Here is a 14,065-nt window from a genome sequence, read left to right on the forward strand (position 1 = left end):
GCTCAGCCTGAGCTGGGCCAACACGGTTCCGAGGAGTGCCGGGCTCCTAGGCTGACAGCCACCTCCTGCCACCAGGTGTGTGTGTGTGTGTGTGTGTGTGTGTGTGTGTGTGTGTGTGTGTGTAACTCTGTCTGGAGAAGGCGGGCATTAGAACAGGCACATGGGATCTGGGGGTTCCTAAAGGTGTTTGGAGGGGGGCGAGGGGATTTAGAGGTAGCTGGCTCCTAAGGTACCCGAGTGGTGGCAGGGCCACGGGGGGCCGTGGGAGGAGGCTGGACTTGGAAGGGGACAGCGGGGCCCCTCCTGCCTGTGCTTCCTCAGTGCTCTCTCGCAGAGGGTCTGGGTCCCCTGGGGCCCCCGAACACACCTCTGTTTGCAGTGCTGGAGCTCTGGGTCTGGGCAGCCGTGCTGGCTGACACGATGGACCAGCCATCGCCCAGCCTGTCCCCCCACCCCATCCTGTGGTCAGCACTTGAACACGGGGGCGCAGCCTAGGGGGCATGCGAGGTGTGCCCCCCACCCCCTCGCTCTCCCAGCTCCATGACTTTGCCCCTGGAGAGCTGAGCCCTCGGTGCAGAGTGACCCGGCTCAGGGTGCCCCCACCCACTATGCGGGACCCCCACCCAGGGGAGTCAGCCGGGCCCCACCCGCTCCCCCTTACCTTGGCCTGCGGGCCGAGGGCGCGGATGGAGGGGATGGAGATGAGGGCGAAGCGCTCGCAGAGGTACTCGTTGGAGGAGGTGCCCTTGAGCAGGGCGAAGGGGACGAGGTAGAGCTCCCCCTCCAGCACCAGCACCAGCTGCCGGTGCCGGCCCACTGGGCCGCTCGAGTGCATCAGGCCCTGCGGAGCAAGCGAGGGGTGCGTTGGTGTGGGTGCCCCCAGCTGCCCCCCAGGGCCTGGGCCGGGAGTTAGGGGGCACTCGGGGGATTCCTGGGGAAGACTGAGCCTCCGCGATCCTCCCGCCCCATCACCTCCTCCAGGGCCGTGAGGGGCTTGAGTACCCCTGAAAGGACCCGCGTCCCCCAGAGGGGGGTGCCCCAGGCCCCCGCAGGGGTGAGCCCTCCGTCCTGCATCCTCTGAGACAGGCCTGCGGAGACCAAGCCTGCACCTCTCAGGGCTGCGTCGGGACAGAAGGGACACGGGGCGCCGCTGGCGAAGATGGAGCAGGGGGTGGACGCGTCCTCCAGAGCAGGGCTGGTGTCTGGGAGACGCTGCCCTGTGCTGCAGGGTGGGGACAGAGGACCCTGTCACGGACTGTGCCAGTCCTGAGCCTGGTGCTTGGGGTAGCACCGGCTCTGCAGTCAGCTGGGCTCCTTGCTCTGCCCCCGCCCCCAGGAGCACCCGTGTCTCCGGGAGCACCCGTGTCTCTGGGAGCACCCATGTCTCCGGGAGCACCCGTGTCTCCATCTCTGAGTGCAGTTCCATGCACCTGTCCGCCCTCTGGCCCGAGTTCCCGCCACAGTGCTGGCCATGCGGTGCTCTGCACTGTCGGGGGACGGGCCCGGCTCTCTTTGCCTTGTCCTCCCCGCTGGCCCCTGGGCCTGCGTCCCCAACAGGGCTATCCAGGAAGCCCCCCTGTGGCCCTGCAGTGGGGAGTGTCTGGGGGTCAGGGTGCCAGGCCCAGGTGTCTGTGCTCAGAGCAGCCCCACTGCTGCCCACACCGGGGTGGGGCAGGCCTCGGCCCGCTTGGCCCGAGAGGCACCTCCAGCTGGGTCATATGCTGGGTGAGGGCCAGGGGACTGGCTGTTCGTCTGTGGGGCCCGTTGTCCTGGGCCTAATGACCTGCGGTCTCAGGTCTCGGAAGGCGGGTGTGATGGGGCCCTGGTCCCCATGTGAGGGGCACGGCTGTGGGCACTCCTGTGGACTCCAGGCAGCGGGGGGTGTGGGGGGGCACGTAGGGACCAGCCCCGCTGGAGATGTGACAGCTCTGGGAAAAGGACTCAGTCACGACGCAGCAGCAGGCGGGTGTCAGGGGCAGCCTGGGATGGCAGTCCCTCCCCGGACAGCGCTAGGCCACCCCCAAGGCCGACTGCCGTGAGTCACGAGTGAGCAGCTGCCGCTGTGGTCAGGGGCGGTGTCAGACCTGGGAGGGGACGGGTCCAGGGGCAGAGCTGTGGTGTCAAGCCCCTGGGAGACCCTTATTTGCAGGTCCCTGGGTGGCCTCCGAGCTGGCCCTGGGCACTCTGAGCAGGTGACCACAGCTTGGTGGCGCCGATCCTAAGGCCGCAGGGGAAGGGACTGAACCGGTTGGACAGAGAGCTATTCTGGCAGTGTCCCCGAGTTCTGCTCGGGGCCAGGGACGGAGGCCCGTCACCTGTGCTGGCAGATAAGCTGCGGGCCCACGCCAGCTGGAGAGCCAGAAAGAAAGGGACATTAGCGTCCCCAGGTGCAGTGCATGGTGGGTCGGGGAGGGCGTGCGCTGGCCGGTGGGGGCCAGCTGTGCGGCAGCACAGGCAGCGACACTGGGAACTGCCAGCCGGGAGGGACTGTCCCTTCCCTCTGGCCTGCGGCCAGGTGTGTCCCAGCACATGCCCGAGGGGCTGCAGGTGTGGCCTGGGGGGGTGGGGGATGGGCCTTGTGGGGGAGCTCCCGGCTGCACTGATGAATGACCACTAGGAGCCCAGGGGCCAGGCCCTGCTTTCAGGGCTGGAGGATGGTTTACAGCCGGGTGACAGGGCGCCCCCTGCAGGTGGCTTTGCTCCTGGCGCCCCTTAGAGCTTGTACAGTGCTGGGCTTCTGCAGGCGGGTGTGTGGAAGGACCCCCTCACCCCCAGGGAGCGTGGAAAGGTGGGGAGGGGTTCATCTCCAACCTGGCTGGAACGGGCCTTCCACCACAGCCCCTTCTCCACATGCTGCCTGTGGGGGCTGTGGGCCTCCCACCCACCTCCCACCTGCACTGTGGGCTGTCGTTGGCGCTCTTATCGGGGAGTGCATCTTTCTGGGGCCCTCCCCGGTAACCTGCACGGCGGGTGCCTCTCTCCAGACCAGACCCGGATGCTCTGGCAGAGCCAGCCGGGGAACAGGAGGAAGCTTTGTCCACTGAGCAGGAAGGGCCGGGATGGGGCCTGGAGGGAGAGGCCCGGGCCAGGGCCGAGGTGGGGTCAGAAGCTCTGCCCAAGTCTGCCACAGCGCCTGCCCCTGGGGCGGTGGATGGGCTCATCCCCACCGCAGAAGGGAGGAGCGTGACGCTCAGACGGGTGCACTGGAAGGAACAGACTTCACTTTCGTGATAGGGGCTACCGGAGTATAGATTTTAAGTTTTGGGACCCCAGCTGGCAGTGCCCAGGGGTTACTCGTGGCTCTGCACTCAGTAATCACTCCTGGTGTTGCTTGGGGGACCAAACAGTTAGATAATGAGGATCGAACCCGGTCAACCTTGTGCAAGACAAGTGCCTGACCCGCTGTACTGCTCCCTGAGTATTTCTAATGTCATGCCAAACCACACAACTCAGGTGCGGATGGACTGCAGGCTGTGAGCATGTGTGTGAGTGGGTGCACGCGTGTGTCTATGTGCACGCAAGGTGAGTGCATGAGTGTGTGCCGCCAAGGCCCGGACCCAGACCACATGTTCTCATGAACTTTTCACATCCTTTGGGCCAGACACTGATCCAAACCAAGTTCTGATCCAAACCAAGGTTCGGCCAGAAGACTTCCGGAAATGGGGTCCCTCCTGAATCATTAGAACCATGTACGGGCCAAGGACTATCAGCCAAGCAGAATTTTGTTTTCAGGTTTGGGGACCCACCCAGTGATGCTTGGGGGAACTCCGGGCTCCCTTCTGCTTCCTGCCCCCAAACACCTCCTGGGGCTCCTTTCCTTGGAGAAAAGCCCGCATTCCCGAGGGGTGTGTTTAGTCCCAGCAAGAGGCCCAACCCCGCTGGTGTGACGCGAGCCGTGTGCAAAGGAGCAGGGCTGGACCCAGGCGCCATACCCCTCCCAGGACCCGGACCAGAAACTCAGCCCACTTATCTGCCCTCTTGGGCCAGCCAGACAACAACCGCGGACTAGCCCAGAGTCCTGGGCAGGGACAGGGCCGCCGGGCACTGGGCACTGGAGAAGCAGGAGGCAGAGCGACCACCTGACAGCCCTTGTGAGCTGTTGGGGGCCAGGGCTGGGTGGGGCGGGGCGCTGTGTCCTCGTCTTTAAGCCAGGGGTAAGAGGGGGCGGGCACACGCATGTGTTGGGTAAGAGGGAATAGGCACGTGCACGTGTGGGGCAGGAGAGACGGCCATGCGCACGTGGGGCGGGGGGTGGGGGCGTGGGTGGGCGCGTGCACGTGTGTGTAGGAGGGGCGGGCACGGTCACGTGTGGAGGTAAGACGGGGCGGTCACGCGCACGTGTGTGTAGGAGGGGCAGGTATGCGCACGTGTAAGGCAGGAGGGGTGGGCACGCGCATATGCAGGGTAGGAAGGGCGGGCACGTGCACGTGTAAGGTGGGCACGCGCACGTGTGGGGGTAACAGGGGGTGGGCACGCGCATATGCAGGGCAGGAGGGGGGCACGCACACGTGTAAGACAGCAAGGGCAGGCACGCGCACTTGTGGGGTTATGAGGGGGCGGGCACAGGCACGTGCAGAGCAGAAGGGGCAGGCATGCGCATGCGCACAGCAGAATGGGTGGGCACGCGCACGCGTGTGCCGGAGGGGCGGGCACGCGTGCCGGCCAGATGCTCCCCTGGCACCAGCTCGATGGTAACTGCCGGCCACAGCAGTGACCCAAGCGAGTTGCACCCATGGTTCCGGGTGTGCCCGGCCAGTCCCTGACCCCTGTCTCTCGGCTTATTGCTCAGAGTGGACGCGCGTGTCCTCGTCCGAGCAGCGCTCCGGTCGTGTGCGTCGGGAATTGATGAGCTCGCCCCCAGCAGGGGGGTCCTCAGGGCCCCCCGCGCCGGCTGCTCCCGCGGACAAGCCTTCCCGGGCGTCCAGGCTCACGGACGCAGGTGTCCTCGCGCCGCGCGGCCCTCGGCCCAGCAGGTGCACCCCCCTGCACTTGGCAAGGGTCTTCCGCAGAGTACGGGGGGGCGGGGGGGGCGTCCTGCACCCGGAACGGCCGGAGCCAAGCCAGCCAGACACACCGGCCACGTGCCCTGGGAGCGGGTCTGGGGCTGACCCCCGGGTCCCGCCGCACATCAGCCTTTAGCCCCGGCTCCAGGGAAGGGGGTCAGGGCCGCCCGCACCCGAGGGGGCTGGGATGTGAGCGGTAACGGCAGGACCGGCGGGGACGGCAGAAGGAGGCCAGGCTGCCGGGGGCCTCCAGATCTGGGTCTGGGTGGGGCGACCTGAGCAAATTCTAGGCCACTGCCTCCTCCAGGCCCCTGGCTCCCGAGCGGGGATGGGGGTGGGGTGGGGTGGGGTGGGGAGTGGAGGGTGGAGGGTGTGGTGGGGTGTCTGCCTCTGGGGGCCCGGCCTGACCCTCTTCTGGGATGGGAGTGAGAATGGGCCCCAGCGTGGACACAGAGGGCCACGGCCGGTCCCCGCGGGGACGCGGGGACGGGACACTTGCAAGCTCCCCGGGGCCTCTCCTAGACATGGGAGCCGTTTGCTGGCTGCGGGTGTGCAGGGCGGGGGGGAGGGGCGCGTCCCCCAGACAGACCTGCGGGGTGGGGGGCTGCCCTGGCTGACAGCTGAGGGGTGTGGGGGGGCTGGTCTCAGGACAGCTGCAGCCGGAGTCAGTCCCATGCCAGGGCGCCTGACGTCCACTCGCCGCTCTGACGGTGGCCCGCAGCCCCGGGATCGCCGTGGCCAGACAGTGGCCGCTGCTGGCAGGGGTGACCTCCGACACACTTGGGCTCTCCCTCCAAGTCATGGTCACCGGCAGGCCGGAGCCGTGGTGCCGTGTTGCCCCCTAGTGGCCAGCTGCCTGCCTTGCCCCCCACAGCATGGTCTGGTCTACGAGGGCCATGTCGGGAGAGACACCCCCAGTCTCTGAACCGTCCTGCATAGCCGGCACTAAGCAGAGTCCAGAGAATACTCACTGGCAGGATAGACTAAGGGGTAGCGGGGACTGCTGGTCCCTCCCGGGGTACCTGTGTCCCCCTCAGGTAAGGCGGGCATCCCCAGGGGGCAAGGCTCTGGAGACCTGAAAGCAAAGTGGGCAAAGTCAAATACTCATGGACTGAGGGGTACGAGGGACCCCGGCTTCCACGACTAGATGGTGCTTTTATTTATTTCTTTTTTTGGGGGGGTCTCAAGCATGTTCAGGAGACCTGGAGGCCCCTTCCGGGGGTCCTTGGCCAACACGGCCAGCTCCTGGGATCCTGGGTCACCCCAGTGGTGTTCCACCTGCACCCAGCAGTGCTCTGAGGACAGTGCAGTGCCAGGGATGAGGCAAGGCTCAGCTGCGCGCAGGGCAAGTGCCTTCACCCCGGCACGGTCTGCCCCACCAGCCCTTCTGTGGCCACACGGGCGGTTCCACTGAGCCAGCGGAAAGCTCCGGCCTGCCCCAGATGAGGTTGGTTTCAGGATCCTGTGCAAAGCAGCCAAACCTGTCCCTGTGTGTGACTCCCGGAGGCCGCACAGCAGAGAATCTCCGAGGCTCGAGAACTGGGGTTGTCTTCTGCACTGCTTATCTCATTTCTTTCTTTCTTTCTTTCTTTCTTTCTTTCTTTCTTTCTTTCTTTCTTTCTTTCTTTCTTTCTTTCTTTCTTTCTTTCTTTCTTTCTCTTTTTTTCTTTTTGGGTCACACCCACCCAGCGATGCTCAGGGGTTACTCGTGGCTCTGCACTCAGGAATTACCCCTGGCGGTGCTTGGGGCACCATATGGGATGCTGGGAATCAAACCCGGCTCGGCCACGTGCAAGGCAAACGCCCTCCCCGCTGTGCTATTGCTCCGGCCCCTGCTTGCCTCATTTCAAGGCTAAGCTGACCCCGAAGGAGCCTGTGGGGGGCCCCCGATGGACAACAGAGAGGGGGGCTGCCCCTGGGTCTGGGGCCAGCCTGGGCCTTCCTGCAGTGGCCCCCTGAAATGCTACGCCAAGCCTGCAGACCCTCCTTCGGTGCTGCCCTCCCCGAGGCGTGTGGGGCCCAGAGCGCGGCCACACGCCGGACTGAGTGGCCAGGGAGGCTTTACAGGACCTGAAAGCCCGTCGCTGCGGCCCTGCCCTGCTCTCCACTGCAGTCCCTCCTGGACGAGTTTGCTTTGGGGGTCTGACCTGGCTGTGCTCGTGGCTTACTCCTGCCCTGTGCTCAGGAGTCACTCCTGGCAAGGATCGGGGCTGGGGGGGTAACCCCATGTGGTGCCGGGGGTGAGACTCGGGTCGACACACCAGGAGTGGCCGCAGACCGCCCGTGAGCTGGTTCCTAGGCCAGCCCAGACCCCGAAGCCTCCGGGCTTCAGAATCACCCGCCGGCCCCTAGACGGCACAGAGAGGGCCGAGGGCCTGTGCAGGGACGTGGGGGTCCCATTTGCCTCGGGGAGGGGTGGGCGGCCGCATGGGGACCGTGACAGAGCCACAGAGCTGCGTCCTGAGTCCGTGTGTGTGTGTGTGTGTGTGTGAGTGTGTGAGTGTGAGTGTGTGTGTGAGTGTGTGTGTGTATGTGTGTGTATGTGAGTGTGTATGAGTGTGTGTATGTGAGTGTGTGTGTGTGTATGTGAGTGTGTGTGTATGTGTGTGTATGAGTGTGTGTATGTGAGTGTGTGTGTATGTGTGTGTATGTGTGTGTGTATGTGAGTGTGTGTGTGTGTGTGTGTGTGCGTGTGTAGGCCGGTGAGGGGGAGAGAGGGCTGTCCTCACTGCTGAGCTTGTCGGAAGGAGGCAGCTCTGCTCGCTGGCTGGGCGGGGTGCTGGCTGCTGGACCCCAGATTCGCCCTGTGCCCCCCTTCCCTCCCCACTCCCTGGCCTCTCCCCACGGGGCCAGTCTCTGGGACCTGAAAGCAAAGAGGGGAAAGTCAGGAGGGCAGAGAGGGCAGGACAGGCTCAAGGCGCCTCCAGACTCTGAGTGGGGGGCTCCAGCATGACCCGAGGGCAGGACAGGGAACCTGAAGCTCTTTGGCCTGGGGGCGGGGGGCGGGGGGCGGGTGTGTGCTGCTGACCAGTGACCAGGACAGGCTCTGGGCTGGGCAAGGGGCAGGAGGAGGCAGGAGGGTAAGAGCCGTGTAAGGAGGCCAGTGCACGGGGCTGGGGCTGGGAGCCGGGGCGGCTGGGGCAGGGTACAGGAGCCGGTGGGGGGGGGGGTGGCCAGGACCAGGCGTGGGGGGCCAGAGCCAGTTGCCCGGGAGGGGGTTGGCACTGCAGTTCTGCAGGGCCAGCAGCAGTGACCAGCCCAGTGGCCAGCAGAGGGCAGAGTCTCCCCGCCCGGTTGCCCCGCCTTGCCCGAGGGGAACACAGGCCCCCGGGAGGGAAGGCCCCCGGGAGTGGGCAGTGCCGGTGTGAGTACCAGGCAGGTGGGCAGACCCCGAGGGTCCCAGCGTGGTTTCCTGTGGGCCCTCTGTGCTGCCAGTGGCAGGCCCGTCACCCCAACACAGGGCCGCGTGCCGGCCCGCTGCCCACACTGCAGAACGGGGACATGGACCCGCCGAGACCACTGGCTGCCTGCCCTGGGGGCCCCCAGAGCACAGGGCCCCGTGAGCTCTCCCTGGCGTGTGAGCAGACAGGATGTCCGTGGCGCCCCCTCGCCCAACGCTGCAGCCGGGGGTGGTGGTGAGAGGAAGACGGGCCCGGTGGCGGCCACCAGGCTCAGAGGACCCCGGGCTGGGCTGGGGGAGGCCGGGAGGACAGTGGGGCCCTTTCCAGTGCTCACGGCCGAGCCCCAGAGCTGGGCTCTCCTGTTTTGGGCCGTGTGGCTGCCCCTGTCCACGGTGTCGGGGGATAGCAGGCCGAGCTGGCAGTGCCCAGGACAAGGACACCGAGAGCTCAGCCCGTCCCCAGGCACTGGGGAGCCGTGTCTGGAAGGCGAGGTGCCAGGCCCCGGGCAGTCCCCGTCCTGCAAACACATGTGCCTTTGACAGGACCCACTGGGGGCTGGGGGCCCCTGCTGCCGGCTGGCAGTCAGCCAGGCCCCGGCCAGACCACCAGGGAGGGGGGCAGCGCCCCGGCCGTGGTGCCCTGTGGTGGCCGTGGCCCGGGGGTCAGCTGCCGACTCTGTCCATGAGGAACAGATAGGCGAGGACCCCCCACCCCCGCCCCGAGTGCCAGCAGGGGTGGGGGAGGGAACCCAGGTGTGCCCACAGCGTGTCTGAGTTCCTGCCACACTCGGAGCAGCAGCTTGGGGGTCCGGGAAGGCTCCCCTGCCCGCACCCGGGGAGGGGCACAGTGGAGGGAAGCCGGGCCCCTGGCACTCACCCCTTCCATGGGCGCGATGAGCAGGTCATAGAGGGCGCGCAGCGGGGGCCGCACGGCCGGGCTCTGCCTCCGGGGCAGGGACGAGGTCCCGTCCTTGCTGGGGGTCGCCGTGCTGCTCACCAAGCTCGTCATGCTCTGGCAGCTCCTGTGGGGGGCGGGGAAGACCCAGGGGGTGAGGGGGTGCGGCTCAGGCACCCCAGCGGGCTCCCGCCGCGGAGCGCCAGCTGCACCACGGCATGTTGGCGACACGCCAGCCCCGTCCACGGTGCCTTCGTGGGCAGGCAGGCGTGGGGGCCCTCGGGACCCGGGAGGATGGAAGCCCCGGGAAATGCGTCTGCCCACCAGGGAGACAGGCGATGGGTTCCCCCAACCTCCACGCAGCTCGGCCACCCGGGACCTCACGCATGGCCTTGGGGGCTTCGCTCCGAGTCCCATCCCCTGCCCTGAGCAGCCGGGCGGAGCGTAAGGGGTTAACTTGTTGGGGGTGGCGGGAGGGTGGAGAGAGAGCATTAGGGACGTGACACGCAGCTGACCTGGATCTGATCCCTGGCACCCTGTGTGCCCCCCCCCAGCACCTGCAGGAGTGATTGCTGAGTGCAGAGCTAGGGGTAACCCCTAAGCACCGCCGGGCGAAGCCCCCAAAGTCCCTACCCCCCCCCCCCCGTAAAAAAATGAGTCTCCTCATCAAACCACCCCCAGGGTGTCCCACCCGACCGAGGACACAGCCGTCCTGGGGATCCCTTCCGTCCCGGGCCCCACTGCAGGCCACGGTCCCGGGCGAGCTGCAGAAGTGGCAGCAAGAAGGGTCCCTCACTCCCTGCCTGGTGTGTGTGTGTGTGGGGGGGGGTGGCTCAGCCCGGCCTCGGGACATCCTTCGTGGACCCCCAGACTTGTCTCTTCCCGTCGACTCCTACTCTGAGCAGAATGTGGAGGTTTCTGGGACACCTCCACCCCCACCCCAAGGCCTCAGCACCTACGGGATCCGTGGCTGCAGGCGGGGACTTGGTGGGCACGGAGAGAAATGGGGACGAACGTGTTTCCAGGTGTTCTCAGAGCTGAACAGAGCTGAGCTAGGGGACCCCCCGGCCCCCACTGTGCTCCCTGCAGGAGGAGGCAGAGCTGAGTCCTTGGCCATGGGGGCTGCTGGCTTGGAAGCCGAGGTGTTAGGGAAGAGTGGGCGAGGCTGGGAGTCTTTCCTGCCAAAGCCAGTGAGGTGCATGACCAGGTGACACTCACCCGCCGCTTCTGCAGGGCAGCCTGAAGAGCTCTGAACTAGGAGCACTGGAATATGAGCACTGAAGAAGGTACACATTGGAGGAGCACTGGATAAGGAGCACCAGAGGCATGCTGGAGCACTGGAAGTGTGGCCTATGCTGCTGTGTTCTCCTCTGAGGGGGCCTGGCCATCCCTCGCCCCCCTTGCCCCTGCTTTGGACCCTCAAGGGGCCTGTGCCTATGGAATCCAGCCACGTGGGGGTGGGGGGTGGGCTGGAGCCTGTGTCCTTTGACCCTGCTGTGACCACGGGGCTGAAAGACGAGGATGCTCTGAACTCTGAAAGCTTCTCCCAGACAAAGAGGCCCTGACTCCTCAGGGTCCCCCCCATCACACGACGAGGCTGGGCCAGGGTGGGGACGCGCCACAGGGGTCCCAGGGTGGTCAGGGGCTCTAGGAAGGAGGCTCTGTCGGCAGGCCTGGGGGGACGGGGGGAGGCAGATGCCTGTGTCTGAGCCTGGGGAGCCCCAGAGTCTCCTGTGTTTGCTGCCCTGCGCCCTAGGGGGGGCCCAGCCTCTCTGGCCCCTCCAGCCTGGGCCTGCACGTGACCCTGGCCAGCTCATGCTGGCTGGTCACCCCTGGGCCAGCACCACAGCCTCCTGCAGTGGACAAGCAGGAGACCACTAAGAACAGGCCTCTGGCCTTTCTGAGGTGGCTCTGGGTGGCGCTGGGTGGCCTTGGGGTTCTGAGCCAGGGTCCTGCACAGCCCGGGTTAGAATCCCGGCACCACGAGGCAAACGCTCGGCCACCGAGCCGCATCCCCGGCGCCCACTGAACCTCCAAGCCGGAGCCAAAGGCCAGAGAATAATCTGTGGGTGCAGCAAAAACACCAACAAACTCCCAACTGGGAGACCCTCACCGGAGGTCCAAGGCAATGGGCTGGAAGCGCTTCCTGCCCACGGGGAGCGCGGCGGCTGGGACCCTGACCGAGGCCGAAGCAGGGGCAGCCCGGAAGGAAGCAGCCCTTGAGGCCCCCGGTGGGCTGCCTCACCCACGGCGCCCCTCTGGGCCAGGAGGGAGACGCCGCTGCTCCTTCCAGGGGTGGCCCCGAGGCTCAGAGAGGACAACGGTCTGCACCGGGCAGGCTGTTCGCTGGGCTCTTCGGGACACAGAGCAGCCCGGGACCCGGGCAGGACCCTGCCCTCTGGCCTCGCCTCTGCACCCATCAATGCTGCCCATCCAGGGAGCGCCACGGGGCCTCCAGCCTCCTGGCCCAGCAAGGTCCAGTGCCCGGCTCAGCACTGAGCACTGCAGTGCCTTGTCTGTCCAGCAGGTGGCGCTGGCTCTCTGTCCTTTGCCCGACTTAAGGGGCTGGAGCAGACAGAGGGGTGTGGGGTGGAGGAGGGGGCGGGGAACGGATTTCCGACACCTGCTGCATTGATCAGTTCATCCCGCCGATGATGCTTATTTGTCCCTCTCTGCATGTAGTCTGTGAGGGTGGGCGAGGACAGAGATGGGATCCCAGTGGCGGCCAGGAGCTGGCCGGTCCGGGGCAGAGTGTGGGGCTGGGCGTCCATGTGGGAAGCAGTACTGACCACCGAGTTGGGGGCCAGGCGCCACACAGTGGTGGTGGTGGTGGTGCTGGGGGGAGGGCGCCTCTGCTCTCTGGGTCTCAGAGTGGGGCCCACCCAGGTCAGCGGTTCTGCCAGGGGCGTCTGGAGCACGCACCCCCAGGCCAGGCGGTGTGGCCGGAGCAGGGAGGCGGGTGCTCCCTGACTGTGCTCCCCAGCCAGGGGCAGCCAAGCCAGGCCTGAGCGTGCCCTGACCTCCCTCTGCAGGGCCTTCCAGGCAGGGGTGCAGGACAGCGGGCATCTCCAGGACCCAGCCTCTGGGGAGCCCCTGGCCCCCATCCTACTCACCCCAGGCCCTGGGCAACGTGCAGCCCACCCAGTTCCCTCCTGGTCCCGGGCTCAGGAAGGCTGTGAGATGGGACCTAGCCTGGGGGTCGGGGTTGCGGAAAACATGATGACCTGGGTTTGAGTTCTACAGAGGGTCCCCCGAGTACAGAGCTAGGAATGACCCCTGAGCACAGAGCCGGGAGTCAGCCCTGAGCACAGAGCCAGGAGCAATCCCTGAGCACAGAGCCAGGAGTGAGCCCTGAGCACAGAGCCAGAAATCATCACTGAGCACTGCCAGGTGACACCCCACTTCCTCAAAAAAAAAAAGGAATCTCTGGGGACACTGGTGGAGGGGGGTTACACGGGTGTTGGGATTATATGCCTCAAACCCAACTATAAATGACTCTGTAAAGCATTTAAGAATGAGAAGAAATGAAATGAAAGAGTGGGATATGGTTTGGCGCAGTCTGCCCACACCGACCCGCCCACAGGACGGGCCTCTGGGGCGTGTAGGCCCTGAGCTCTGCACAGCCCGGGGGCCCGGGGCCGAGTGCAGAGTCACCCGCTGCCCTCCCAGGCCATACGCCCTCACACCCGAGTCCCCAAGGGGAGACAGGCCTCACGGGGCGCCTGAGTGTGGCGGGGCCAGACCCGGGGGGCACACGGGCTCGCAGTTCTGGCTCCTACCAGGGCGGCTGCCTGCTCAGGGCCCTGGGGACGCCCCCCTGGGGCAGCACCATCATAATGGCAGGAAGCCGGGCCTGGTGCGGGGTGCCCAGCACACAATGCCAGGAGGGCACCGCCCTCACCCGGGCACCGCCACTTCCTCCAGCCCGATGGGCTGTCCTGGCTGTCCTCTGTGGGCTGGCTGGGGGCTGTGCCGGGACCTGAGAGAACCTGGGAGATCTTTCTGCCAGGGTCCCTCCGAGTGTGACCCCTGCTGTAGCCACGAGCCTGGTGGCAGTCACAGTGCCACACCCCTGGCTCCGTGCCCTCTGGCCAGTAAGGTTGTGACTGCCACAACCTTACTCATTTTTTTTGTTTGTTTTTGCTTTGGGACCACACCTGGTGATGCTCAGGAGCTACTCCTGGCTCTGTGCTCAGGGATGACTCCTGGTGGTGCCCAGAGGGCCGTACGGGGTGCCAGGGATGGAACCTGGGCTGGCCACGTGCCAGGCGAACGCCCTCCCTGCTGCAGGACTGCCCCGTCCCCAGCCGAGCGGTCTCTGAGCCGCAGGGGTGCCCGCCGGGCAGGGTGGGCTGGGACGGAGCGTGTCGCATGGCCTCCCCCTGCAGGGGGCCGCACGCACCTGTTGAAGAGGTTGTTGCGCCGGACCATGCGCAGGAAGCCGGTGGGGTCGGTGACCGAGTTCAGCCGGTCATTCATCTCCTCAAAGTGCCGCTCCATGATGTCCCCCGCCTCGCTCTCCGTCTCGCTGCTGGCACAGGCCCTGCGGGGAAGCCCAGGAGGCCGGTCAGAGGGCGCAGGTACTGAGGCGGGGGTGGGGGTTCAGCTGGTGGAACCTCTTCCCTCTGTGCAGTGCTCAAGAGCAGCTGGTGGGAGCTCCCCGCCACCTCGGCCAGCAGAGTCTCCAGCAGGGGGCGCTGCCTGCACGGGGCTGCGCTATCCGCACTCGCATGCACGCACACACTCAACACACACACATGAACACGC

At 66.3% G+C, this 14,065-nt stretch overlaps 1 protein-coding gene across 2 annotated transcripts in view; it reads right to left on the reverse strand.

Moving 5' to 3' along the window:
• TTC28 (tetratricopeptide repeat domain 28) overlaps positions 1-14,065 on the reverse strand; it is a 724,018-nt gene that overhangs the window by 22,735 nt on the left and 687,218 nt on the right. For both annotated transcript variants that reach the window (XM_055146863.1, XM_055146864.1), the window contains 3 exons: positions 13,701-13,841; positions 9,281-9,425; positions 662-841 (listed from right to left, as the gene is read on the reverse strand). In XM_055146863.1, coding sequence (XP_055002838.1) covers positions 662-841; positions 9,281-9,425; positions 13,701-13,841 — 466 coding nt within the window. The remainder of the gene's footprint in view (positions 1-661; positions 842-9,280; positions 9,426-13,700; positions 13,842-14,065) is intronic.

This window comes from Sorex araneus, chromosome 9, assembly GCF_027595985.1.
Source record: "Sorex araneus isolate mSorAra2 chromosome 9, mSorAra2.pri, whole genome shotgun sequence".
In the NCBI taxonomy this organism is placed as follows: domain Eukaryota; kingdom Metazoa; phylum Chordata; class Mammalia; order Eulipotyphla; family Soricidae; genus Sorex; species Sorex araneus.